This window comes from Staurois parvus, unplaced genomic scaffold (genome assembly GCF_062004578.1).
Source record: "Staurois parvus isolate SC_StPar_1 unplaced genomic scaffold, SC_StPar_1.0 ptg000313l, whole genome shotgun sequence".
NCBI lineage: Eukaryota > Metazoa > Chordata > Amphibia > Anura > Ranidae > Staurois > Staurois parvus.
Genome location: NW_028318109.1, coordinates 488,742 through 515,120, shown reverse-complemented (window position 1 = coordinate 515,120; position 26,379 = coordinate 488,742). Strand labels below are relative to the sequence as shown.

The 26,379-nt window shown below is 38.9% G+C and overlaps 1 protein-coding gene across 2 annotated transcripts in view; it reads left to right on the top strand.

Annotated features, from left to right (window-relative positions):
• The window catches only part of LOC149457568 (uncharacterized), a 121,429-nt gene that overhangs the window by 53,656 nt on the left and 41,394 nt on the right, over positions 1–26,379 (top strand). For both annotated transcript variants that reach the window (XM_089683531.1, XM_089683532.1), the window contains 6 exons: positions 489–542; positions 5,057–5,101; positions 9,112–9,165; positions 9,671–9,724; positions 23,831–23,884; positions 24,422–24,493. In XM_089683531.1, the coding sequence (XP_089539657.1) occupies positions 489–542; positions 5,057–5,101; positions 9,112–9,165; positions 9,671–9,724; positions 23,831–23,884; positions 24,422–24,493 (333 nt within the window). The remainder of the gene's footprint in view (positions 1–488; positions 543–5,056; positions 5,102–9,111; positions 9,166–9,670; positions 9,725–23,830; positions 23,885–24,421; positions 24,494–26,379) is intronic.

Here is a 26,379-nt window from a genome sequence, read left to right as displayed (position 1 = left end):
AACAGGAATGCCTATGAATATACCTGCCAGGTACAAAAGGCTTATTTTAACTAAAGAGTCAGTGAACCCAAAGGAGATATTTTAGCTGTAGGTGCAACACAGACTGACTAGGTCAGCCTATGGCTTTTTACTATTTCTTGAATATTTTAGCAGCGTGATCTCCCTGCCAAAGTCCCTGACTTTGTTGTTGTCTAGCTTAGAGCTTTGGATGCTCCTGTCCACCATTTCTCAGTTTCAGAGCCTCTTGTTGTATTCTCTATGATCTTAAGTAAGTGGAAAGTCCACCAGGGAGAATGAGACCCTCATATAGTGGCCAAAGCATGTAAGCAGACCTAGGATCACAAGCACAAGGACATCATACCTTGAGTGTCCAAGAGATGTAAGGGATTGTCATGTGGTTTAATTATTTGGCATTTGCTAAAAAACAAAATATAAATTTTGAGTGAACTGTTTTTCTCACGAATTGTTATTTACAATTTATATTTTAGGGTGATTCTGGAGAGCCTGGTGCCCCTGGAGAAGCTGGACTACAAGGATTGCCAGTAAGTTTTTCTCTATATACAGTATCTATATGTATTTATCTGTATATCATAATGGGGCAAATATTTACTTTTTACCACAATAACTGTATAAATGGCTAATAAATGCTGTTCAGTCTTGGAACAATCTTGGAACAATTCACTACAATTCACCTACATGTTATACAATACTATTTTCTTAATTTACATTGACAGCTACTAGATGAATATATCCATTATTAAAGAGGAACTACAGGTAAAAATGTTAAAATGTTAGCTTTGAATAGCATGTGGAAAGGTTTGAACGTTTTTGTTAGGTTTTGCTTTTCATACTTCTCTCACTTCCTGTCCTAGTTACTGCCTGGCGCCAGGAAATGAGAGGAAATTTCAGTGCAGAGATTTGACATTTGTGCAGGTGCAGGTGTATGTCCTTGGACACAGACAGCGTGATTTTGGGGACACGCAATTGCACCCACATCTGTGGGTCCTTGTGTGGGTAAACATGACCCTCGCACTGGTGTATGTTGTAGTACGCCCGTGTGAATAAGGCCTAATGCATCTGAATGTACATTTTTTTAAATTGTCATGCTTTTTACCTTTAATTATTTGGTTCATGCTAAGATGTCTGGCTGCAGAGTGGTAATACGTGCACAGGTATAGGGGAGGAGATCACCATCAGTAATGCTCACTCCATAGTAAAAGGTATAAATGTATGCTCTGGCTTCTCCACTGCAAGTCTCAGAGGCTTCTGCACAAAGTGGTCACAGTCAGTCTCCTGTGCTACCAATAGGGTTACATTCAAATGATCTTCCATATGAATCTTTAGAATTCATATAACTGTATCAGAGTGAACACTAAGGATAAGATTGGGGTTTAAGCTTGCTATGGGTCTGTGATGAATCCTTCGGATTCACTAAACTCACAAATTATTGATCTTTTGATGAAAAACTTTGCAGTCACCCGAGCCAATAATTTAAAGGAATGGGTAACCCAACCCCTTTCTAGAAAATGGGGGAGGGGAGCTCATAGCAGCCATATTTTAGTGTGTGTTGGAGCTGTTAGGAAGAGCTGACAATTTTGTGTAGGGAGAGACACTATTTTTATAGACATTGGTACATGTCCCCCATAGCAGTGCCCAGCTTCCCTTGCCTTTCCATTTGGCAATAGCTTGCTTATTAGTCCTAAATATGGCAATAATTGTATAACAAGATTCACCTCTATGGGATCAAATGCATGAAACAAAAAACATACACATAAATGAAAATGTAACCGTTTATTGGGCTTGAAAAGCCTGGGATTAATTAGTAAAAGGGGTTACCTAATATAATATTAATAACACTGCAACCAGCAAACTCATAACCAACTGTAATAGGCCTAGCTTTAGGAGCTCAGGCCTACTTAAACCACTATATATCTTAAATCTAATTTGTTCAGATCTAAACTGAATAACCATCACCTCTCTAATAAAACCATGACAGTAATTAATACAAAAACTATTTAAATTGTTAGGGCAGGAGGGAGAAATGCTGACTCCAATGCCTGACAGGTATCCATTGACAGGCTACCTTAAGGGGAATCCACGCTTTAAGAAAGCTGAATCTTAATTGGTTGGAAAACCTGTTTCTTAAGTGGATGACAGCAGTGCAATGAGGACTGTCACTATGCAAATAGCACCTGTTACACTTGCTGCAAAATAAAGAACAAGTGGTTATTAGCCCCTAACCCCCTACCCAAACTATTTATATATTTATTTATTTTAACAATTTTCAATTCCTCTGTGTTATCAAATGTGGTCACTTTGCTATTTGCTACAAATTAATTTCATTAGATTTCAGTAAGGTTCGCTGCAAATTTTTCCAAACATCTAACTCCAAGCAACATTTGCAAAACTGTTTGTGAACTGAGCTGGTAGATTTGTTCATCCCCAGTGACTGCAGATAAGCATTACAAGTGATAAACTTTTTAAGGCATGACAGAAGCTGGACATTCACTTGTGCACATCTAGCTTCTCTCTTGCCTTAAAAAGTTTATTACTATTGTCCTTTTTATAATGTGCATCGCATACCGAATGAAGTGTCAATATGTTGTTTTGTTTTATTTAAGCTTTAAAAGTGTCTCATGGGAACCAAGGATGGATGAAGACTATTCTTGAGTGTATTTTATGAAACATTTTCATTACATTGCTAATTGCCTTTATGTTGCAAACAAAATTTACTACTGGACCGTTGAGTTTTCATTTTTATATAGCATAAAAGAGATAATATAACACTATTTTGTGGTATTCTGTGTTCATGGGAATATATATTTTTTTAGTTTATATTAACTGTTGGTAGCTCTTGCATTGTAATATAAAATGGGTTAGTTACATTTGAAATGGAAGACCAGGTAAAAAGTGTAGCGCATTGTATGGCCAAAGTCATTCAATGCTGGTTTTTTATTAAGAAAGTGTGACCATAAAATATATGATCATTCATCAGTCTTTCATTCATCACCGTACTCTGCCATCTTTTCTTGCAAAACATGTTTGCAGTTGGTTGTAACTGCCTAATTAATGCCACTCATCATGTCTCACTTCAACTGCTGCAAAATGTTCCAATTTGGCATCCTAATAAACCATATGTTCCCTCTTGAGTCTATACAAAACACTGCTACTAGGCTCATCCATCTAAGCCGCCACAACCTGCCTGCCAGCCCGCCATACAAATCTATTCCATTCTTTGCAGTTATGTTTCACATTAAAGTCCCCAGTGACACAGACAACAGTTTAAAGGGCTGCTCATTTGCTGCATTTTAGTAACCAAGTACATTATAAAAATAGTCTGCCAATAACATTTATACCTATACAGGTATACCAACTGTTATAATTATGCCTCATTTAGAAATTTCCAGAATATGAAGGTTTTTCTGGTTTCCTACAAAGTGGAATTCACAGAGGATTGAACACCAAGCATTTTCCTGTACAGTTATTGTATTTCTCTACATCCTAACAGTGTTAGATGACAGTTTCAAAGTGCATATATGTATAGATAATACATAAAACAAAGAGTGATCTGCATTAATTACAATATTAAAATAGCATTTGTGAATTGGATCTTTCAGTAATGCTACAAGAGTGCAATAATAAATTCCTGACTTTTCACATTTTAAAGCACAATATACAGTATGTTTTCAAAACTGCTGTACATTTATAATGAAAAAAAGTCAAGTTACTTTGCCTAGGCTGAGATAATGTTTTCTATCTGCTTTAGACAGGAGGAATCATTTCCTTAGTCTCTTTTAGTAGTTGTAACATTGAAATGATGTAGCAGGTCACATGGCGAGAGGTTACAACAGGGAGCTGATCTGAGTTAGACATTTGTAAACACAACCAAGATGTGTGTTAAACCTTTGTCAGGAAAAGATCTCTTTGACAGGTATTGAATACCCGTGTTAGACTCACACATTAGTATATGTACTTAAAGTGGTTGTAAACCTCAGGCATGAAATATGAACAAAGCATATCCCTCTATAGTGTGTACTTGTCTTAGTTAAGAACACTAAGTATAATTTCTATTTGCTGTTTTGTTCCTCTTCTATTGGCATGAGCCACATCTGACAAGTTTTCCTGACACCAAGAGAAAAATGGTGACAGGGGAGGAACCTCCAGTAGATTGACAGCTTCAGCTCTGTTCCTGTGTTCTGTATGAAAGGGGTGTGACCCTAACCTTGAATCAGCTCCCAGCACTCTCCTCACTGAGCTCTGCAGAGTGGAACTTCAGCTCTCCGTCCCCCTACTTCTTGAACTTTCAAACAAGCTTTAAAAGTCAACACTTTGAATGGTTGTAGAGAAGAGAAGACTGCAGATAGACAAGAAAAACTTATGTTGGAGCATTTGTTTCATCTCTGTGTATCACCTGCGGTCACTTACTTCACTGGGTATATGTAAGGTTTTACAACCACTTTAACATGAAAAAAATTTATCTGTTAGGTCCACCAATCATTTTTTTTTGCAGTATGACCAAAAAATAAATTGTGAAGCTATGAGCTAAAAATAGGAACAATGAATTGCTAGATAACATTTAGCAAGAAATGAAAATTCAATGTAAAATATGTTATAATCATTTCTACATCATTAGGCTATGTGCAGTGATGGACCTGTATAGCAGTGATCTGTAACTTATTGATTACACATGACCAGCTCTTTTGTAGCGGGACCCTTTTATATGTACAAGTACCAGAGAAGGTGCCTATTAAGCACCAATTCATTCTAGATGATATCTAATAATTAGAAGTATGGCATTAACAATATGCTACAAGATCTACATGTGCACCTGTATGTATGCCATTTTCTTCCTTCTTTCCACTTGAGCAGCTTTTGTAATTTGTGACAGATATCATTAGGATTCATAATACATTTTGTTTTCACAAAACCAGGACTGAATTTTTTATTTGCAATCATTTCCTAAAGTGCATGGAAGTGATAATCAGCACAGGCTGTTAAATTAGGTCATTTCTTTTAAAGATGTATAAATCTGAACTACCTTTTTATGTGTTTTTAGGGTTTGCCAGGCAATCCAGGCGCAAAAGGAACTGCTGGAGAGAAGGTAACAGTGCTAACATAGCTTCTCATTCAGAGCAAAACTCATTAAAATGATATAATATGTATAGGTGCTGCACAAGCAGGTGTTCTGTTTGTGCTATTAAAAATCATTTTTCTACTTTATTTGACAGCCAGTGTTGACTTTCTGAAACTGCTAAAAAATTGAAAGGTTTTCTTATTGCAACTATGTAAATACTGGGGGCATTACTGTATACACATGGTTTGCATAAGGAACCTCCCACAATCAAATATTCTGCTTATTGTTTTATTTCCCTGTAGTTATTGTGCATTCAGAACTTGCAGGGCATAATACATGAAGTTAATGTAAAAGGAGAGGAAACAGGGATAGAGAAGAGATCATGTATGAACCTTGACTCTGCCGTCTGACTCCTTCAGGTGCCTTAACTTAGAAATGAGGAGCAAAAATATTGCATAAAGAGAAAAAAGTGAGAATTTCATTGTAAGATATTAGTGGCTGAATTATTTCAAGATGATCTGCCACTGTAGGAAAGTTGAGGAGGTGAACAGCTGCAGGTATGAAGTACAAGCTACCTGCAGTAGCCTACCAAACCCTCCTGTCATGAACTAATGTTGGGTTGCATTGACTGCCAAAGGTCAAAACTATGATGGGCACTCTTACTGGCTAATAGGAATTTTCAGGAGGAAGAAAGGCATGGGCAAGCTTCCCTACTTTCAGGAAAGTCCAAACATTTGCTTGACAGAAAGGCCTATGATTCGGCTATAACAGGAAGGTTTGGGAGGCTGTTGTAGGTATGTGCAGGCAAGTTTAGATGCCTACGCTTCATACCTGCAGCGGTTTGCTCCCTTCCTACCAGTGAACTAACTCTCTTTACCTATATATATTTGTGGATAGTATTTATGGAGGCATCCAGTGTTCTTTGGGTGCTCTTGACATAGTCTATTACCATGAATGGTGTGAACAGGGATGTTGTAATTCTGTAAGCATTTCTCTAAAGTTTGTCTCTGTGAATGCAACTTTTGGCTGAGGAGCTATCAAGGTAGCTATAAATATGACGTCCTTCAATATTTATTTCTATGTTGTTTTTCCCCATTGCAACTTCTAAAACAGTAAGATCTAGGGGCAGATTTTCAAGCTTGGATGCCCAGGGAGATTTTTTGCAAGGTCTATTGGAACTAAATTGGAGCTAAGTACACTGCTCAAAAAAAAATTAAAGGAAAACTTTGAAAACACATTGAATCTCAATGGGTAAAAATATCATGCTGGCTATCATGCTGTAACCATTGTAAAGGCAACTATGCATGGCCAGAATCCAATGCCACTGACATCTCAGTTTACTTAGCCATGAGTGGCAACAAACATCACCCCTCCTGACAACCACTTCACTCTAATGCATTTCAGTTGGACTGTCTCATGCTCCTCACGGTTGAATATGTTGAGCTGTCAGTGAAGTCATCAGATTGTGGCATCTCTGTGTTCATTGTATGTAGGTAGAGTGTGGATGGACTCCTAAGATTGGTACCCGGCATCTGCAGTGAAGGGTACTTGAGAGGGTTAACATACAGTATATGTGAGAATGTGGTTGTAGCACTACCCCCTTAGGAGTCACTGACTTTTGGGTCCCCCTAAGCCATGCACAACCAGGCAACATGAATTTTCCACACTTTTTCACACTGGAGTCAAAGAATAGTCCTTGAGCTTGTTTTTGTGATTTTATTAAGGGTTTAGGAACTTGGTTGGAGTCTAGGGGTATATGGGATGCCCGAGGCACTGTAGAAACTGAGGACAAACTCTTTAGCAACTATGTACAAGAATGTGAATAGCAACAGTCTCTTTCCTCAAAGAGACCCATACACTCTTCCCCAGATGATTGCTCCTCTACACCTAGCTGCACTGAGGGTATTCCCTGGGCAAGGGGGTCCAGAAGCTGCCAAGTTAGCATAAGCAGTCCTAGATGAGAAGCTAGTTAAGTCTTGCACCTGCTGACTGCCCTCTCCCCTTATCTGGCCTGGGGAAGGGGGAGGGGTGGTAAGAGTACTCACACTTTCCTTTCCTGTCAGCTTAGTGGACTGTTGACTGCCTTCAGGCTTTTTGCTGGGCTGGCTCCTTCTCTGCTGCTCAGGATGTCCTCTGCAGGAGGTACGGTGGATATCATCTCTTCAAGCAAACTGCCTGTAGGTAGACCTCCTCCCTGGGGCCCCCTTCCAGGCTCTACACTCCAGCCTTCCTCAATGCATCTCCCACCTGACACTCCACTTGCTGCACAGGCTCTGCCACTTTTAAGAGTTGCCCTGGTCACCATGTCTCGCCTCCTGTCAGGGTCCCTTAAACTTACATATCTGGGCCTCCTCGACTCTCCTCTTCCAGAAAGTTCTCTAAGTTTCTGGAAGGGTGGGAGGGCTGCAGAAGTCCTGACCTGTTAGAGCCTCCTAGCCTGTCCTGAGGTGAGCTCGCTACCTCACTCCCAGGCTGACTCATCCCCAGGCTGCTACTCAGCCTCTATCTAAAAAAAACCTAACTAACCTGGAGAGGGTTACATGGTTATGATCAGTGAGGTAAAACTAAATAGAATTGAGTGATCTGCCAGATAGATATTTGGAGTATGCTTACTGCAATTTTATGGAAAAGAGATGGAGAAGATCATGAAGATAATCATTAACCCTTAGGAATTATGAATGAATGTGTTCAAAAGCAAAATAGATCATTATAGGGCACCAATCACAGTTATTTAGTTCATTGGTTAATCTCAGCTGAGTACAAAATTTACAGGGCTTCCTTTCTAGGCATAATTTACCAACACCAGGGTTCAACCCCAGTAATACTGATTTCCCGTGCAAACTGAATCATTCAATATATTGAACTTGTAAAGTGCTCCAAAATTACTCTTCAGCAGTTCACTTTTACTGTAAAAAATCAGACTGCTGTATTTGTTATGATTAAATTTATACTATTATTGATACTTTTTTTATAAATTTGTGTAAGGGCAATCATGCAATCTCAACAAAATATATCCATAATCCTATGTCCCTTGTTAATAGTAATAAATATAAGATTCTGACTGGCTGCCTCATTGAAGATGGAACACAAGGGCATAGGAATAGGAAGTGAACTTGTAGGTGGTCTTCTTAGGAGGCCTTTATCAATTCTATTCTTGAAGGCAGATCAATAATAATACAGAATGTATTCCTGAGCAGGATTTTATGGTTTGCTAGTAAAGTGGGCCTTAAAGTGTTATATGTTGTATATGCATTAAAGCATGCTTATTATGCTCACTGTGGAACCTAAGAGGTAATCCTCTGTGTTGTGCAAAAAGGCTATTTAATCCTGTCTTCTCTGATCCTCCCCTTCTTCCACAGTCCCCAAACCATCTGCTGATAGTATAGAGACTTAGGAGGCACTCCTGCACATGCACATGCTCAGTTTGGTGTGTATTGCTAGATATTTTTTTCTTTTCTTTTTTGAGGAGAGTACATGTGATTGGCACAGGGCCAATCAAAACTGCCCAGACAGTAAGGACAGTAAGAGTAGAATGAAGTCTCCTCCTACAAGCTTTAACCAGTGTTTGGCCAGACACTGACAGAAGTCTCAAGACTGCAATGTACTGCTGATGAGAAAAGATATTTAGCAGTTTATATTTACTAAAATAATTACATGTCCTTGTTCTGTGTACTGTGGGATACCAGATATAGTGAATGCAGGGTCCTGGGTTTAGTAACACTTTAACAGTCTGCTCATTACTAATTAGTGTTTCCTCCGTAGAACCATCTCTTCACTCCATCTTGTCCACTTTACATGATAAATCCAACAATTTTGTGTGATCAAATTTCTTTCTACATTTGAAGAGTGTATTAAAATATATATGTGTTAAAAGAATGTTATATTTGTACAGCCATCTGGAAAGAAAATATTATAAGAATGAAATAGCAACATTATCAGACTTTGGTTTTCAGACTGACACATATTCTAAGTAGAGATGTGAAATTATTATTACAATTATAATTTTTTCTAAACTATTGCCTTTTTGTTTTCTTTAGGGTAATTCTGGTACCCCTGGCGTACCTGGCCTAATGGGAAACTCTGGTAAACCTGTAAGATTGAATTTATTTTCCTGTAATAATTTTGCTGTTTAATTTTTCAAATGTAAAAACCAAACTTTAGTTTTAAATGGTTAAATTCCTTGTTAGGTTGTTTCACCTTCCTGTTGGGGACACTTCACCTTACTTCCTGACCCAGGGACAAAACAGAAAGTGAGAGAAAATCAATCCACCAGCCATGTCTCCATGTAGGAATATTTCCCCTCACTTCTTGTTTGGGTGACAGCTGTAAAATATTGAATTCCCATGAGGTGACATTGGTCACCAGGACAAATAGAGAGATGGGGGGCACAGACAGCAATGAAAAACACCACAACATTTCTAACTCTCCCCTTGTTTACCCAAAATATATGCTATATATACACACTTTATTTCTTTATTAGTGTATTAAAATGAAAGAATGCTTGTGAGAATACTGTATTCTGAGGTCTCTTGTGTGCTAATAGTATATCAAAGCAACCACTGAATTGTTGTGTTTTTGTGCTTTTGTTAAAAACAGGGTGATCAAGGACCACAAGGAGAAGTTGGCCCAAGAGGACCCATTGGACCTCCAGTAAGTGGATAAATTATTTTAAACATATATTTATTAATATTTTATTTCTCAAATTTGTATCACATTTTAAAGAACAACAAATTACAGAACTTCAGAATGAAGAAATTGAGAGATATGTACTATCTCTAATCTTCTACTGTGCATTAACCTATTCTATTGGCTGAAATGCCTACTGAAGTAAGAAAACAGTTATTATCTGGTTTCTTGTTATGCCTTGAATAAATCAACTCACATGAATTATTCAGCATTATTCTGTTGTAATAACAAAATCTTTATCTTGTGCATCCTATGTTCATACCACATAGTCTATTAAGTAAAATGACTTCTCAAGATGTAAAAAGTGATCAATAGGCTGCCCATAGATGGATTTTGAAACCAGCTTTGACTGCAGCACACACTCTGTGAATAGGTCACCTGTCATATGAAAGAAAAGAAGCAATCATTTATCAGCCATAGGGTTTTCCCTAGACATTGTAGATAATTTACTAAAGGAGTAAAACATACTCACATTGCAAAGCAAATTTAAACTTTGCAAGGAAATGTTTATTTACAGTTTAGAGAATGAAGTGAAGCTGTACTAACATCTATTCTTCAATCTTGTAAGAAGAAATTCTCTTTACAAAGTTAACATGCACTGCTCCAATCAGGGGCAGACTGACAGCTCATGGGGCCCCCGGGCAATAGGGGATCATGGGGCCCCTGTGTCCTTGCCCAAACTCAAAAAAGCCTATGAAAAGGGTACCAGGGGCATCTCATGGGGCCCCCTACTGACCCCGGGCCCTCGGGCAGTGCCCGAGTTTCCAAATGGTCAGTCCGCCCCTGGCTCCAATAGTAAATCAACTACATTGTGAGAACTAAAGCTTACAACAGCTGCACATGCTCAGTACTGCTAGATCATTAACCCCCATTATCTTATTTTAGACACAGCACAGGAGGGAGTTTAGTGTACATACCAACTTGCCCATGACAGCATTTACTGACAATATATTCTGTCTGTCCTTATCAACAATCTACCTCTGATGATAAACAGTAATTATTTCTATGCCTTTGTGTTTATACACATACTGATTAGTTATTATGAAATACAATTACAGTTAGTTTATACCTATTCTATATTTTAAATGTATTTTATAATTTACTTTGCACAGTTAGACAACTTTAAAGAATCTTTTTCCAAGAAAAGAACTTTGAACATACAGCAGTCCATTCATTAGATAAAGTTTCATGCTGCTGGCAAGCCTGTTATGTCTGGATTTATATTGAATAATTGTATGCAGTGTCCAGGCACATAGTAGTGTTAAGAGCTCACTACTTCATCCAGCTTGCTGCCCTGATTTCATTTGAAGGTGCCAAAATTGTTGATATTTTATTGTTGAGTAATCCAAAATGTCAACAGAACTCAAAAGTGAACATTATTCCTCCATCTACCATGAATTTCCACATAACCAGAGGATCCTTAATTTTCAGAACCTCAGCTATCTTAATAGCAGCTTATTTGCTGTTTAGTATAGGATGGTTGTTTCATGAGATGTGGGCCCAAAATAGACACTCTTTAAAAACACTAGCCTATTGCTTACTGGCAATGGGTTAATCTACAATTGTGTCCAACATACAGCAATTGACTTGAACTGCCTGCTTGCGGATGCACAAAACACCTGTGCATCCCAGTGCAAACAAACATGGTTATTGCATGGTTCTACACTATAGTATGCCTGTGTGAACAAGGACTTGGGTTCATCTGTTCATTAAAAAAAGACTGAAAGAGAGAAGAAATTCTGTACCCCAAATGAATAGTTTTTTTAATAGAGATTAATATGTTAAAAGAAGGATGGGATTTGGGAAGATGCGCTTTCTAATTGTATTCATTGTATTCATTATAACTATTTGGCAAGTAAGTTGCATTCTCATACCATATTTTGAGGGAAACAGTGGTGATCAGAACCTATCTTGAATTTTCATAGGAGAGTACATATTCCCCACCCCCTCCACAGCTCCTGTCTAATACTGAAGGGCCTGTTTGCTATATTTATATAGCAGGGGTTTTGCTTGTCTGCATTCCTCTTATCACGGAGGTAAACACGCCATATGCCTAATGTATTACTACACAAGGAAGGTAATCTTTGACTGGAGTAAATTAATCTATTTTCTAAAGAGGTTGCACAGCAGAAATTTTTACTCACTTTGCATTATAAATACAGTTTACTTTGAATACCCAGTCATTTGCAGGCAAATTTAAACAACATTAATTTCCTTGCATGGTTTAAGTGAACACAGCTTCGCCTCACTCATTAAGCTAATAAGTTAGATTGTTATTACTATTATTCAGAATGTGCATAGCACCCACAGTCCTTTACAAGCACTTTATGATATAAAGCGAGACAATATAGCTACAAGACAATAAAAAACAAGGTTGTTAAGAGGGTCCTGCACATAAGAGCTTACAATTTAATAGGGTGGTACAAAAGGTAATAACTGTGAGGGATCAGCTGATGGAAAAATTAAAAGTATAAAAAGTTCAGTCGTTGGAAGTGGAATAGGCTTCCCTGAAGAGATGAGTTTTCAGGAATCGCTTAAAGGTGGCCAGAGTAGGAGATAGCCGGACAGATTGAAGTAGACAGTTCCAGAGGATGAGAGAGACTCTGAAGAAGTCCTGGAGATGGGCATGGGAAGAGGAGACAAGCAGGAGGTTTTGAGAGGAGCGGATGGGGTGATTTGGGTGATATTTTGAGATAAGATTGGTGATGTAACTTGGGCAGAGTTTTCAATGGCTTTGTATGTTGTTGTTAGTATTTTGAATTTAATTTACTGGGCAATCAAAAGCCAGTGGAGGGATTGGCAGAGAGCGGTGGCAGACATTGAGCTGTTGGTTAGATAGATGAGTCTGGCAACAGCATTCATGACAGACTGAAGGGGGAATAGCTTGCATAGAGTTAGGCATATGGCAAGGGAGTTGCGATAGTCAAGGTGAGAGATAACAAGGGAGTGAATTGGTAGCTTGGTGGTTTCATTAGTTAAAAAGGGGCACGTTTTTGAGATCTTGCAGAGGTAAAGTATGCATTTGTTTGACAGTGATTGGATTTGGGGCTGAAAAGACAGTTCAGAGTCTAGTAGTATACCTAGCACCCTGGCTTGAGGGGAGTGACTGACAGCTGTATTAATGATCTTGATGGAAAAGTCAGGAATAAGGTCACAGGTGGGGCACATTACAAGTTCGGTTTTAGAAAGATTTATTTTGAGGAAACAGTGTGACATCCATACTGATATGTCAGTTAGTAACAGGGGCGGACTGACAACTCATGGGGCCCCCGGGCAATAGGAAATCATGGGGCCCCTGTATCCTAGCCCACACTCAAACCACACCCAAAAAAGCCTATGAATGGTACCAAGGGCATCTCATGGGGCTCCCTACTGACCCCAGGCCCTCGGGCAGTGCCCAAGTGCCCCTGGATAGTAAGTTAATAAGTTAGTTAATAGGTAAAAATTCACTAAGAGACATTCGCATATTCACTATTCAACTCCATATCTATGTTTGTGAATGAAACCTTTTACATATCTATATAGCAGTAAGGTGAGAGATGGGGGTGGGTCACTAGGCTGACTCATTCAATTGGGTGTGTAATTTTTGGCTAGAGCTATTGTGTGCTGTAAACAGGCTTCAGCAGGAGGTGGGGAGAAACCAGAGAAAAAAAAACTATTTAAAAATATTTTGAATCATCACTATAGTAAATAGATCAAATACATATATTAAACAACTATACATTCCCTAAATAATAAGAGCATCCCCCCTAAAGAAAGATGGACCATTGGATCAGATCATCAGCTAATGTGTGTATTGAAAATCACAAACAAAATAAAGAAAAAATCTACAAGCATATTTATATGTGCATGTAAAGTTTAAATATACATACCCTAATCCAGGGATATCATATAACATTTTAATGCATATGCCATTTGTGTATCATAAGGCACACATGCTGGTGTTTACTCATTACAGTGCTATTCCTATACCACCATCTGTTAGAAACATTCTGATTTATTTCAGCATTATGTCAAACCAAGTCATGGCCCCATGTTTGTTGCTGCTAAGCAAATTAAACTTTTCATAATGAGTTTGAAGTGTGGGTTCTTCTTGACCTAGAACAGCTGGACAACCCTTTGTAGGGCTAAATCTATCAAGAAGAGAATGCTGAACAGCCTTTATTAATAGTAATAATTAGGAAGGCAGGAGGCTTACAGGGAAATTATTATTTCCATGGGGTGCAGGTTTTGAATATTACATTTACATTAGAAAGTGACTTTCAATGTGACTTTGTTATCTTGCACAGAAATACTATGTGTGCAAGATATGTTTATAAACAGGGCCATCTTTGAGGAGGGGCAAAAGGGGCAGCTGCCCTGGGCCCCTAAGCAGCTGGCCCATACTTACCAGCTGTCCCAGTTTAAATTCCCTTGTCCCTTAAAGTCTTCATCCTACAAGGAGTCCTGATATCTCAGTGTGAAGTGCTGTCACTTATGCTTCCTGGCTCTGTCCTATTGCCATGTGCAGACTGTGTCAGCATTCACATGGAAATATCCAACATTCATATGTAAATAGCAGTAGCATTCTTATGGAAATAGTGGCCACAATATGGCATTCATATGTATATTATGCTCCCCTGAGGTTCTAGCCACCATCACCTCTGCTGAATGCTGCCCAGTGGGGAGGTAAACAGGAGCATGATTGAAAGTCCTGCCTGCAACTGTGGTCACAGTAAGCAAAGGTAAGCAAAGGGAGGGGGCAGACTGTGCACAGGTAGGCAGAAAAGAAATTTGGGGTACAAAGATCAGCGAGGACAAGGAGGGTAAGGAAGGTAGGAGCAAAAATGAGCAGAGGAGGCATGTAGAGTTAAGGTGTGGGGAATTGGAGTGGAAAGGATGGGGGAGGTTTGCAGAGGTTAGCAGGGGAATTTAGGATGCACAGGTGTACTGATAGGGTGGATAAATGTAGGGCAACCCATTCATTTCAATGGGCTGCTCTATGCACTAGAAATGCGGAGAAAAGTTCCCTGACCTTTTTTTAAAAATCACACCAAGCCCCACAGTGCCATAGCACTGTGAATTGTGGTGCATGTGAAAATGCGCACATCAGTAGATGCGTGAGGGTGTCATTAACAATTAATGGCACTGCTGTGTATCTCCTAACGGGCAGTAAGTTTCTGTGATGTCAGGAAAGTGATTTTGCATGCGTCCCTGACAAGCACAAATGTGAACATATGCTAAATGTCTCAATTACATTGGTGGTCAGTTTATATCTTCTCATTACATTGGGGCTTGGTGTAGAATCCTTTCATTCACACTAGTGGTCAGTGTGAATGTCCCCCTTACATTGGTGGTCACTATGAATGCTCCTATGGCATTCGTGGTCAGTGTAAATCCCCTTTACATTGGGGCCAATGTAGAAACTCCTCTTTATATTGGTAATAGGTAAAAATCCCAACTTGCATTTTTGGTCAGTGTTGAATCCTCCTTTACATTTGTGGTCCACGTAGAAGCCCCCTTAAATTGGTGGTCAGTGTAAATTTCCCTTTACATTGGTGGCCAGTGTAGAAATGTATTGGTTGTTGGTGTAAAATCCCCCATTACAGTGGTTGTCAGTGTAAATTCTTCATTAAATTGGTGGTCAGTGCAAATTCCCCAGTACATTGGTCATCAGTGTAAATCCCCCCTAACATTGGTAGTCAGTGTAGAAATGTCACCTCTCATCCCACACCAGCACTGTCACTCATTCCATCCCGCCAGCACTGCCATTGATCATACCCCCCCTCCTCCCCCCTCGAGCACTGTCACTGATTACAGGAGTCCTAGGATCCCTAGTTTCTGTCTTTTGATGGGTCCACTCACCTTCCCAGTCCATGGTGTGCAGGTAGTGAGATGATGTGCTTTAACCTCTAGCAACCAATCCGTGAGATCTAATAATGTCCTGTAACCTCTAGCAATCGATAAGTAAGTTGTAATGATGCAGCGTAACCAATAGCAACCAATCAGTGAGCAGTAATGATGTGCAGTAACCTCTAGCAATCAATCAGTGAACAGTAGTGAGTTGCTGTAATCTCTAGCAACCAATCAGTGAGTGGTAATAATGTGCATTAACCTCTAGCAATCAATCAGCATGCAGAAATCATGTGCTGTAACCTCTAGCAAGTAATCAGTGAGCTGTAGTGTGTGCTGTAACCTCTAGCAACTAATCAGTGAGCTGTAGTGTGTACTGTAACCTCTAGTAACCAGTCAGTGAGCAGAAATTATATTCTGTAATCTCCAGCAACCCTGCCTGATTGCAAGTGGAGAGCAAAATTGCATTGGAGGGGCCCAAGAAAATGTTTGCCCATGGTCCAATAAATATTAAAGACGGCCTTGTCTATAATATGTCAGTGCAATCAGCATTTTTCTGAATGACTCCTGAGGTAAAACAGTTACAGATTGTACTTTAAAAATGTGTACTTAGTTCAGTTATCCACATAAAACAAAGCTGACCTATTGGATATCACTCACATACGAAAAGCAGTGGTGTAAAATCATTGTGCTTAATTGCTAAACATAAAGCACATCAAGGATTTCTAACAATAAAATATAGCTCCCCTCATGTATAATTACAAACCTACATAGATTTGAGGTTTTTAAAACATTAGAACACAATTCAGTTATAAACATTATGTTTTTCACATTCACATATAGCTAAATGTATCTGGAAAACGAAAAACCAAAAAAACTACATATTCTGTTTATAATGGCACACACAAAACATCCTAACATGGTAGTTTATTAATTATAGATTTCAATCCAAACACATAATTAAGTATTTTAGCAAACAAAACAAATTTAAAATACATCTTAAAATTGCAGGGAAATGAATCAATAGATTTACAAAAACACTACAAACCTCATATGATTTTAATAAATAAAGCTAAATATTGACCTCCAGCTCACTAGCTACAGCATTACGATTGTCTCAGGCCCACTTACTTGCCAAATAATGTCCAAGGTACATTCTTCTCAGGGAGTAGTTATTTTTCTGGATGTTGAGAATGATGGGTGCCTGTCACTTTTAGGTTTTTGTAGATTTTATTGAATGGAGAAATTAGAAGGAAGGTGAGGGGGCACAGGACACCTGCAGGTTCTGCTCAAACCCAGTCCTTGGTCTTCAGCATGTCTTTTTACTTTCTGTGTCTAGGACCATAGATAGTTTTTCACCCGGGGTCTAGGGGGTTCAAGTTTAAATATAAGGTGTAAGCACACCACATAACTAGAATGCTTTCACAATGAAGTTGTATTCAGCATATAAGCACAATTTTATAATAGGTACGAATATCCAGGTATGTCATATCACATCAAGCATAATACAGCAAAGGTATTTGCTCCACTGTTAATTCCAATCTATAACCAAAAAGAATACATGAATATATATAGCTAAAGCTAGCACCACTTAATCATACAGCTGCTGATGAACAGAAATAAATACAGGAATTCAGTAGCAAAAATAGAAGGAGGAGAAAAGCAGAGCCAGACCCCGGTCAAAGAGGAGGAAGAAGAAACCAATGTTTTGGGGGTGTTGGTTGCCCAAGAACCTCCTGCCTGAGGATGGGGGTTTCATCCTTAGGCACCCAGAGTAAAATCATGAGGCGATGTGCACCACAGTAAAATGTGAGTGTGGAAAAATTCAGCTAACATTGAGAGGGGCTTAAAACTTGAGCTGACTCATTGTGCAAATGGTAATATATGGCACAGTCTTTGTACCTGCAAAATTATGCTTTAATTACTGTGCCACATATGGGAATATAACAGACACCTACAAACCTTAGTATAGCCATTGGTAAAAAAAAAGTAAACTCTTCCATTACATATGCTTTTCTGCACTCAATCTACCTTCAGGAGAAAATTCATTGACATAGTGACTACAGAGGAATCAGAAACTGTTTTACAATATAAAAAGTGCAGTGTTCAGGATAATATGTTATATTTAGAGAGGTAAGGGGCATGTCATATAAAGTGCAGTGATCAGTTAAGGTAACCTATAGGAATTATTCATTCTGTAATCATTTGTATGGCAGTTATATAATGCAATAGGTATAGAGCAGTGGTTTTAAGATAAGAGCCTAGTAATTATCTACCAATACCATCCATGTCTCAACAGTAGGGGGCTCATTTACTTCATTACAGTGCATTAACAAGTGTAATGTTGCACATTGATTTAAGGCAGCCCATTCAAAATATGCATTCTCATACTTCTATTGTATGAGTATAAACTTATTTTTGGCTGACCAATGCCTGCTACATATGTCTGTTGATCTGCCTTCCAATCATGTAATCATTAAATGACTGAAAGATAGATCAATAGACATACCTAGCAAGTGTGAGGCAGTTGACACATTGTCTGTGCCACTACTGTACTCTGTGCAATTGCTCTGCTGATACCGATGGGAGAGGAGACATTGGTGGCTACTGGCAGTCCAAAACCCAGCTTGTCTAACACTGCCCACTTCCTTATTCCCTGCAACACTGCCACACTACTCACCTCTGCATCTCCTGCAACCCTCTTTACTGCTTCACAATTTGCCATGCTCTTGAAAAACTGCTCTATTTTTTACAGCTCCTGCAACCTTCTTCTAACATTGCTCACTTCTGCATCATCTGCAACCCTTTTCCAGCACTGTTCACCCCTGCACCCCCATGCAACACTGTACTCTTCTGCACCTTTTGCCACCCTCTCTACATTGCTCACCTCTGTATCACCTGCAAACCTTTTCTAGAACTGTTCACCCCTGCAACCCCATGCAACACTGTTCTCTTCTGCAATCTTTGCCACCCTCTCCCAACATTACTCCCCTCTGTGCCCCCACCAAACCCTTTTCCAGCGCTGTTTACCTCTCCACCCCCTGCCATCTATCTCCATCATGGCTCTCCCTTGCTCTCCCCATTACCCTCTTCCAACACTGCTCACCTGTGAATCCCCTGCCACCTTCTTCTAACACTTATCTTCACAGTTCTCCCAGCAACTCTTTTCAATGTTTCTCACCTCTGCAATCCTATTCCAGCTCTGTTCACCTCTGCACTCCCCACAACCATCTTTTTTCTGCATTCTTTTTCATCTCCCAATACTCTGCCATCCTATTCCAACTCTGTTCATTGCCGCATCCCCTGTCATCCTCTCTAACACTGCTCACCTCTGTACCCTCTGCATCCCCGCCACCCACTTCCAACACTTCTCACCACTGAACTCCCTGCCACCCTCATGCAATGCTGCTGAATTCTGCAACCCTATTCCAGCACTATTTACCACTGCACCATCTACTATCTCCCTTTGTGTACCCTTTGCTTCCCTTTTTCTCACTTCTGAGCTCTCTGCAAACTCTCTTCCAACTATGCTCACATCCCCTTGCCACCCTCTTCCATCATTGCTCTGCTTTGCGTCTCCTGCCGCCCTTTTCCAAAGCTGCTCACCTTTGTACCCTCTACCACCCTCTTCCAACACTGCTTATTTCTGAACCTCCTGCCCCCCTCTTCCAGCTCTTCTCAGCTCTCCATCTTCTCACATCTTTTTTTTAACACTGCTCATCTCTGCACATCCTGCCTCCCCCTTTCCAACACTGCTCACATCAGCATCCCCTACCATGTGCTTTCAAAACTGCTCACCTCTGCACCTCCTGCCCCCATCTTCCAGCATTTCTCACATCTCCATCTTCTCACATCTTTTTTTAACACTGCTCACCTCTGCACATCATGCCTCCCCCTTTCCAAAACTGCTCATGTCTGCATCCCCTACCATGTGCTTTCAAAACTGCTCACCTCTGCACTTCCTGTCACCACTTCTAACAATGCAGAGGTACCAGGAGCAGGGGGAAGCGCTGAGGAAGAACCAAATGATGCGTTGATTGTCCACAGCTTCTCACAGCCTGTAGGTCCAGACTCAATAATTTCAGGAAAGGCAGAAATGCCCAGAAGTAATATGACTGGTGGGTGGGCAGGGACACAGCAGACTGCTTAGAGCAATATGAATGTACCTAGCTGCTGTGCCTGTGCCATGGATGAATGCTCTGGTTGGTCACAACTCAGGGGACAACTATAATCTGATTCCTTTAGGCCTAAAAGTAGGACTCTATGGCAGCCGGCATCTTCAAGGAGGCCTTCTAGAGGATTATGTTCTTGCAGCACTCCAGATTTCTAGGTCCTAATGCCTAAGAACATGAAGTTATTACAGTTTGCTTTCTCACATGACAAAAGCCAAGGGAGCACCAGCAGGCCCCCCAAGAATACTGATTGGCCAGTATTAAATATCATTAATACAGAATGATATCTGTAGCACAGCCTGCTTAAATATGCTCATGCAGCAAGGGGCTAAGATGACACACTCTATGCCTAGAGAAAACTAACAGACTCATAGCTAAGCTGACTAAAGCTCACTAGATTAAAAAAATACAAAAGAGAATTCGGAAATATACTACATGAGCAATAACAAATGCAGTTGACCTTCAAATATTGGCAGAATTTTTGGAGGAATCATTTCATGTTATTAGAAAATATATTACATTGTTTACATGTTAAGTTACTGGAAAAACAGCATTCATGCTGACCTAGAAAGTCCTATCCTGGTGTTTAGTGATTATTTTAGTAGAGACTAATGATTGAATGTGCTATTGGAGGCAGCATACTCTCTACTTTATATGTAGAACTACCTATAAACTGTACCAGGTTCCTAACAATAAAAAAGAGAGATTGTAGACCGAGTAGAAGGCCAGCTCCCCCTCATAACTGGCATAGTTAGGTTGCAAGAGTCTGCCCAAATGTAGACGGCCAAAGGCCAACTACTACAACTTTCTGTTTCACATGAACACAAGTACCGTGCCTACAGTTGAGCTTTGTTTACTCCAGGATAACCTGCGCAATCCACAGGATGTTTCACTTTCCTTGTACACAGAGACATGTTGCAGCTCCCAATAATCAGAGCTTCAAAAATACAATACCTTATACAATCCCTCCCAGGCCAGGTGTGGGATGTTCAACACTCCACACTTCCACAAAAGGTCACAGCATAGACACTGATTATTCCAGCCCTCTCTATACAGATTGACTCCATTAGGATGCTGGGCACCTTCACTACTTTGCCATATCACTCTCTCTTCATCCCAGCTTATACAGACATAGAATGTCCAGTCAGTTTCTGGTTGCATTTCAAGAACTTTACTTAATCAAATTTATTTGCAAACATCACAGTTTCTTTTTACACAGGTCTCCCAACAAAGTGGCTTGTACAAGGTTTCCAACACAACATAATGTTCCCTTATTTATGGATAGGGGTATCACCAATGGATAGGCATTCAAACAGAATCAATTTGCCCAAAATTGGTTCCCACTTACTATGGCACAGTAAGTCATAATGCCAATCCTAATGTAAGTGTTGCTCTCGTATAAACACTTGTGATGACTCCTAATCATCCCACTGACTGTTAAATGCTCCAAAATGCTGGTAAAATAGCTAACAGGCCTATGGCCCGATATTCAAAGGGCAGGACTTAATGGCCTAACACCCTATTACAAAATGTCTTCATGTTTCCTAAACTACAGTGAATCATCTGACTAAACAAAACCCTTGCAACCCCTTTACCTTAAAGTAGCTTCAAATGTCAAGTGAAACAAAATTGGGAAAAAATATATACTAGTTTGTAATTGGAGGCTTGGTGCTGCCCTCCCCTTTTCCGGCTCTTCTAGGCACTAGCCTGCAGGTGTCATTACAGCAAGCACAGTCTTGTCTGTTTTGTAGGTAAAAATAGATGGACCATAGATTATGGATGATAAATAGTATTATATTAATCTGATCAACTCACTATTTTAAGTAATATTTTCATAGATATGATTGCATTTATGCCCAGCCTGCATATTCTTGACGCATAGATTAATATCTCCAAAATCCAATGTGACCTGATACCTTGTATCCCAGTAATCAACCTGGGGGACATCTTGCTTGTTCCTTGATCCAAGTATACTTGTCAGTGTCAATAAGTCATCATCTAAAGGTTCTGGGTACATATAGAGCCCTTTCGTTAATTTGTTCATCTAATCCAAATAATAAGGTTCCTAATTGATTTCATAAATTGACATTTTGGACCTGCTCCACTACAGCATTCCTCGATTTCATTTCAAAGTAAGGTGTGATATACACAGCTGATATGGATAATTTCTCCTGCTACTGAAATCACAAAATATTTGCTCCACTATAAAAAAAAGGTAAACTAGTAAAAAGTAATGCCTCTATACAGTCATTGTCATTTTGAGCACAAAATAGGGCTCCTTTCACACAGGTCAGATGCAGTAATTCTCATCGGGGAATCTTTTCGCTGATCCCCTGCTGAGCTGAGCTGCGTAGAGCAGTCGGATGGCAGGTGTGTGTCCACACCGCTTATGCAGAGCAGACATTGACATAGCCTCTGTGCTGTATGGGAAGCCAGATATAAATGGACTGGCTGTTGACTGCCCTTCAATCTGGCCAGATGGAAGGGAACGGATCCCCTTCCATTTGTTTTTGGAATGTATCGGAAGTAGTCGGGTACAAATGGACATAAGTACATTTACATCTGACTGCCCATAGAGGAGAATGGAGAGCCCAATTGGATTCACTTGAAAAACAGACAGACGGACCCGATCAGACCGCTCATGGGAAAGGGGCCAAGCATTCTATTTTAAAATAGATTTGGATTGAAGTTTTGAATAAAAAAAGACATCCTACAGAGTTCTGCTGTCATTACACCTGCACACCATGTCAGCTGACTTTATAAGAGTACTATATAGCTGTGCAGCAATGAGAAATATACAAGAACAGGGCAACCCACCCACCTTTCCCCACTTCCTGTGCTGGGGACCCAAAGACCAATGAAGAACCAGCTCAGGTGAGGACTGCGCTTGATTCTTTATTAAAAGTAAGCAGCTACAGTATTTGTAAGTGCTGACTATTTTTCGTAGACAGGCTGAAGATCCTATTTAAGTAATTTCAAAAACTACAACTACTGGACTTTTTAAGAAAAAATTTGAAAAAGTCATATTTTAGTTATAGGTTTAGCCTCTTATCTAGGTTTTACCTTTATTAGTTTTTTAAAATTCCTAAACTTTAAATAAAATGGACACATGAAGTTTTAATCCCTGATCATCCTAAACGTGTTCCAAGTTCCACTATAACAAGCTATCATATATATTTTAGATGAGAAACCATTCTAACTGCTGCCAAACAGCATGTATTAAAAAAACATGAAGTTAGAAATCCACCTTTTGCTAGAATTGCTACATGGGCACAGTTCAATTGATTAAAATACATATACACAGTATGTAATATTCTAATTTCGAATAGTTAATTTGAATATGCTGTTTACATATTCCTCTGTGATTGATGTCTAATAATTATTGGTCATATGTTGTTCTGCTTTGTGCTCTTCCTGTTCCTCAAGTTACATAATCTGAACATGAATAGGAAGCTTATGGAGGTTAGAGAAGACAAACTTACTTGTTTATTTTCTCAGGATGTAATTTTATATCCTCCAGATATCTCTGTGATAAAAATATAAATTAAATTGGATTTTTAAAAAGGATGCACAACATTTATGTGTAGATTGAAGAAAGCGCTTTGCAGCAGTGAGATTAGTAAAATATTGATTCTGATTTGCACTTTTAACATTGCACTGGGCCTTATTTAATAAGTCTGAGAATGTCAATTAAATGCAGTTAAATTAACTTAAATGATCCAGTGCGGCACCAAATGTTCATTAATAAATAAGTACTGTTCAAAGCATACAAAGCTGGAGAACTGGCTGTAATTAATTACAGGCTAATGTAAATGGCATTGTACTGAAATTACTACATGCTCATTTTTTTTAGAACACAGCGCTAGATAGCCTTTTAGGTTTTTTGTGGTATATTGTATTGGAATTAATTTGGTGCATTATAGTTGACATGCTATTCAAATAATTTCAGTGTCAACATGCAGAGTTGTATATCAATTCTAAAATGTTTCATTCTTAATAATATATTATTTGCATGTATAAATATTTATAGCATATATCCTATAGTATATGACATTTTTTTTTAAAGGGTGACAGAGGAGAGGCAGGTCCCAGTGGCCCACCCGGACCACCTGGAAAACAAGTAAGTCACATTTTTAAATGCCTACCTACTTGATCAAATATTTACACTATGATATATTATATTCTTTTATCTCACCATGATCTATTATGCACATGCACACACACTCATGTATACTAACAATATATTATATACAAATCTTATAGAGAATCTTTTAGAGAATCTTTTTTCAGGAAGCAAATGTAGCTATAGACAGAAAAGCAAAAGATGTTCTATGTCTGGATCTAATGAGCATAGCTATGAATAGGCTCATTCATAGCAGAGGAGCTACTATTTACACAGCACAGCAGCAACAGAAGTGCATATACACAGTCCTTGTGTGAAAGAATGCACTGTTGGGAGGAATGTAAATCATGGGTTGGGGTGGGGGGCTGGAGTTTATCTCACAAGGGAAACACAGAATAAATATTTCAGTCTGCTTTATTTTTGATTTGCTTTATTTAAAGTAATTCAATTTACATCTCATCTATAATACTAAAATCTGTGCAGTTAAATTGTATGTACTGTTTTCAGAATCCCAATATGTGATTTTTTTTTAAGGGTCCTCGAGGAGATCCTGGATTCTTAGGCTTGCCAGGACCCCCAGGTCTTCCTGGACTTAAAGGTGACAGGGTGAGTGCTACACAGAGTCCCAAAGTTGGAACTGCAAAATAAAGTTTGAGGCAGCATGTTGTATTAATAATAGTGATCTATAAAATATATGTATAAATATTGACACAACATGTCAATTAATACCTGTATATTTAAAGGATCAGTCTAAAACTAAGTAAAAAAAAGTACCTGGGCACAATAGACAACCTTCTGGTATCATATTTGTCTGATTGACTCATCTGGAGATACCTTCCCACTGGCCGCTTCTCTTCTTCTGCAGTAAAAGCAGTCCTACTCCTGATTCATTCTTACGTTTGTTAAATATGTTTGAAAGTATGTGAAATGAATTCATTTATGCATTTCACATACCTGAATGGCCATACTAGGTGACCTTAGAAACTCAGGTAACAAGAACTCACCAGAAGTGTCCCTGGCATAAAAAGGGAGGGTGACCTAATCAAAACTAGAAGTTTTGGATGGATTCATTTTTATTTTTTAACAGTATGCACTATCCTGTGTAGTAGATGTTAATTGTAAATTGTATCTTTTTTTTTTCTATGACAGCATTGCGGTACAATTCTGACATTTGACTTTATTTAAAAATAGCTTATTCCTGCTGGCTAGACAGCAGGTAGCAGTGAGGACATGTAATTAAGAAAATTAGAAGCAGCACTTTTTGGCCACAAATGCATAATTGAGATAGACCTGGAACATTGTCAAATTATGCAGAGATAATGATAACAGTGAGCATAACAACACCATTTCTTCCAGCTATGAAGCACATAAAGAAAATGTAGCAAAAGACACTTGCAAGGTCCCGTTCTGATTCCTAATCCTAATGAATAATTTTGTATGAAGAAGATGATATTTGAACTTAATTGTATCCTAGTGGTAAATTGTTTAACTCCTGTGAATGTGAGCATTGTTATTTTATTGATTCAATGAGAACTACAGTGGAAGAAATTAATATAGTTGTATACCCTTTTTACAAATACAGGAGCTTATTTTTTCAGTAGCTTCCATGATTATATAAAACATAAGGACACAAATGAAAAGCATTTGTAAAAGTCTTGGAACTGTAAAATTACTTGTAATATCCCTTCTTTTCTAAAATGAGAACTGCATCCCATTTCAGTTAAAAAAAATAGCTTTTATTTAAATGAGATTTTAATAGCTCACACATTGGGGTGATTTGCTAAAATAGTTGAGAATCTTCACACAATAAATTGTTTGAATATTTACTTTAATTATTTAAAGGATATGTTCACCTTTAGTAACATGTTGCACCTGTATATAGGGTGTAACATGATACTAATGTAGCAGCACCACTCACCCCCCCCAAGTCCCCCACTGTGACAGCAAGCAGGGGATCCTCTCCTTGCATCTGCTATCACAATTTAAAAACAGTGTGGCTGTGCTGGGCTCTTCCCACACTGCTGCATCATTCATTCACACAGATCTGTGAATGAATGAACTACAAGTCCTTTCTGATACTGCGGCAGATGGTTTGTAGTTCTCAATGAACTGCAAGGGCGCTAATGAGCACCCTTGTAGTTCATTACTATTCCTGCACTGTCTCCCCATCCAGGAGGTACAAGCAGACAACTCTACTAAGTGTCTGCAGGAACCTGACATTGCACACTTGATCTACTGACTGCAGGTGCAATGCTTTTCAGGCTACTAAGAAAAATCCTAACAAATGTCCCTAACAAAAAAAAAAATAATAAATGCACATTTTTTTACCTGCAAAAAAATTTTCATTTGCTATTCTTTTTTGTTTTAGGTTAACATAGCTTTTAATGTGAAAAACAAATTGCTGTTGACTTTAAATATGCAATCATGTGCTGATAAATAATTAAACACAAAGGGGTTGATTTACTAAAACTGAAGAGTGCAAAATCTGGTGC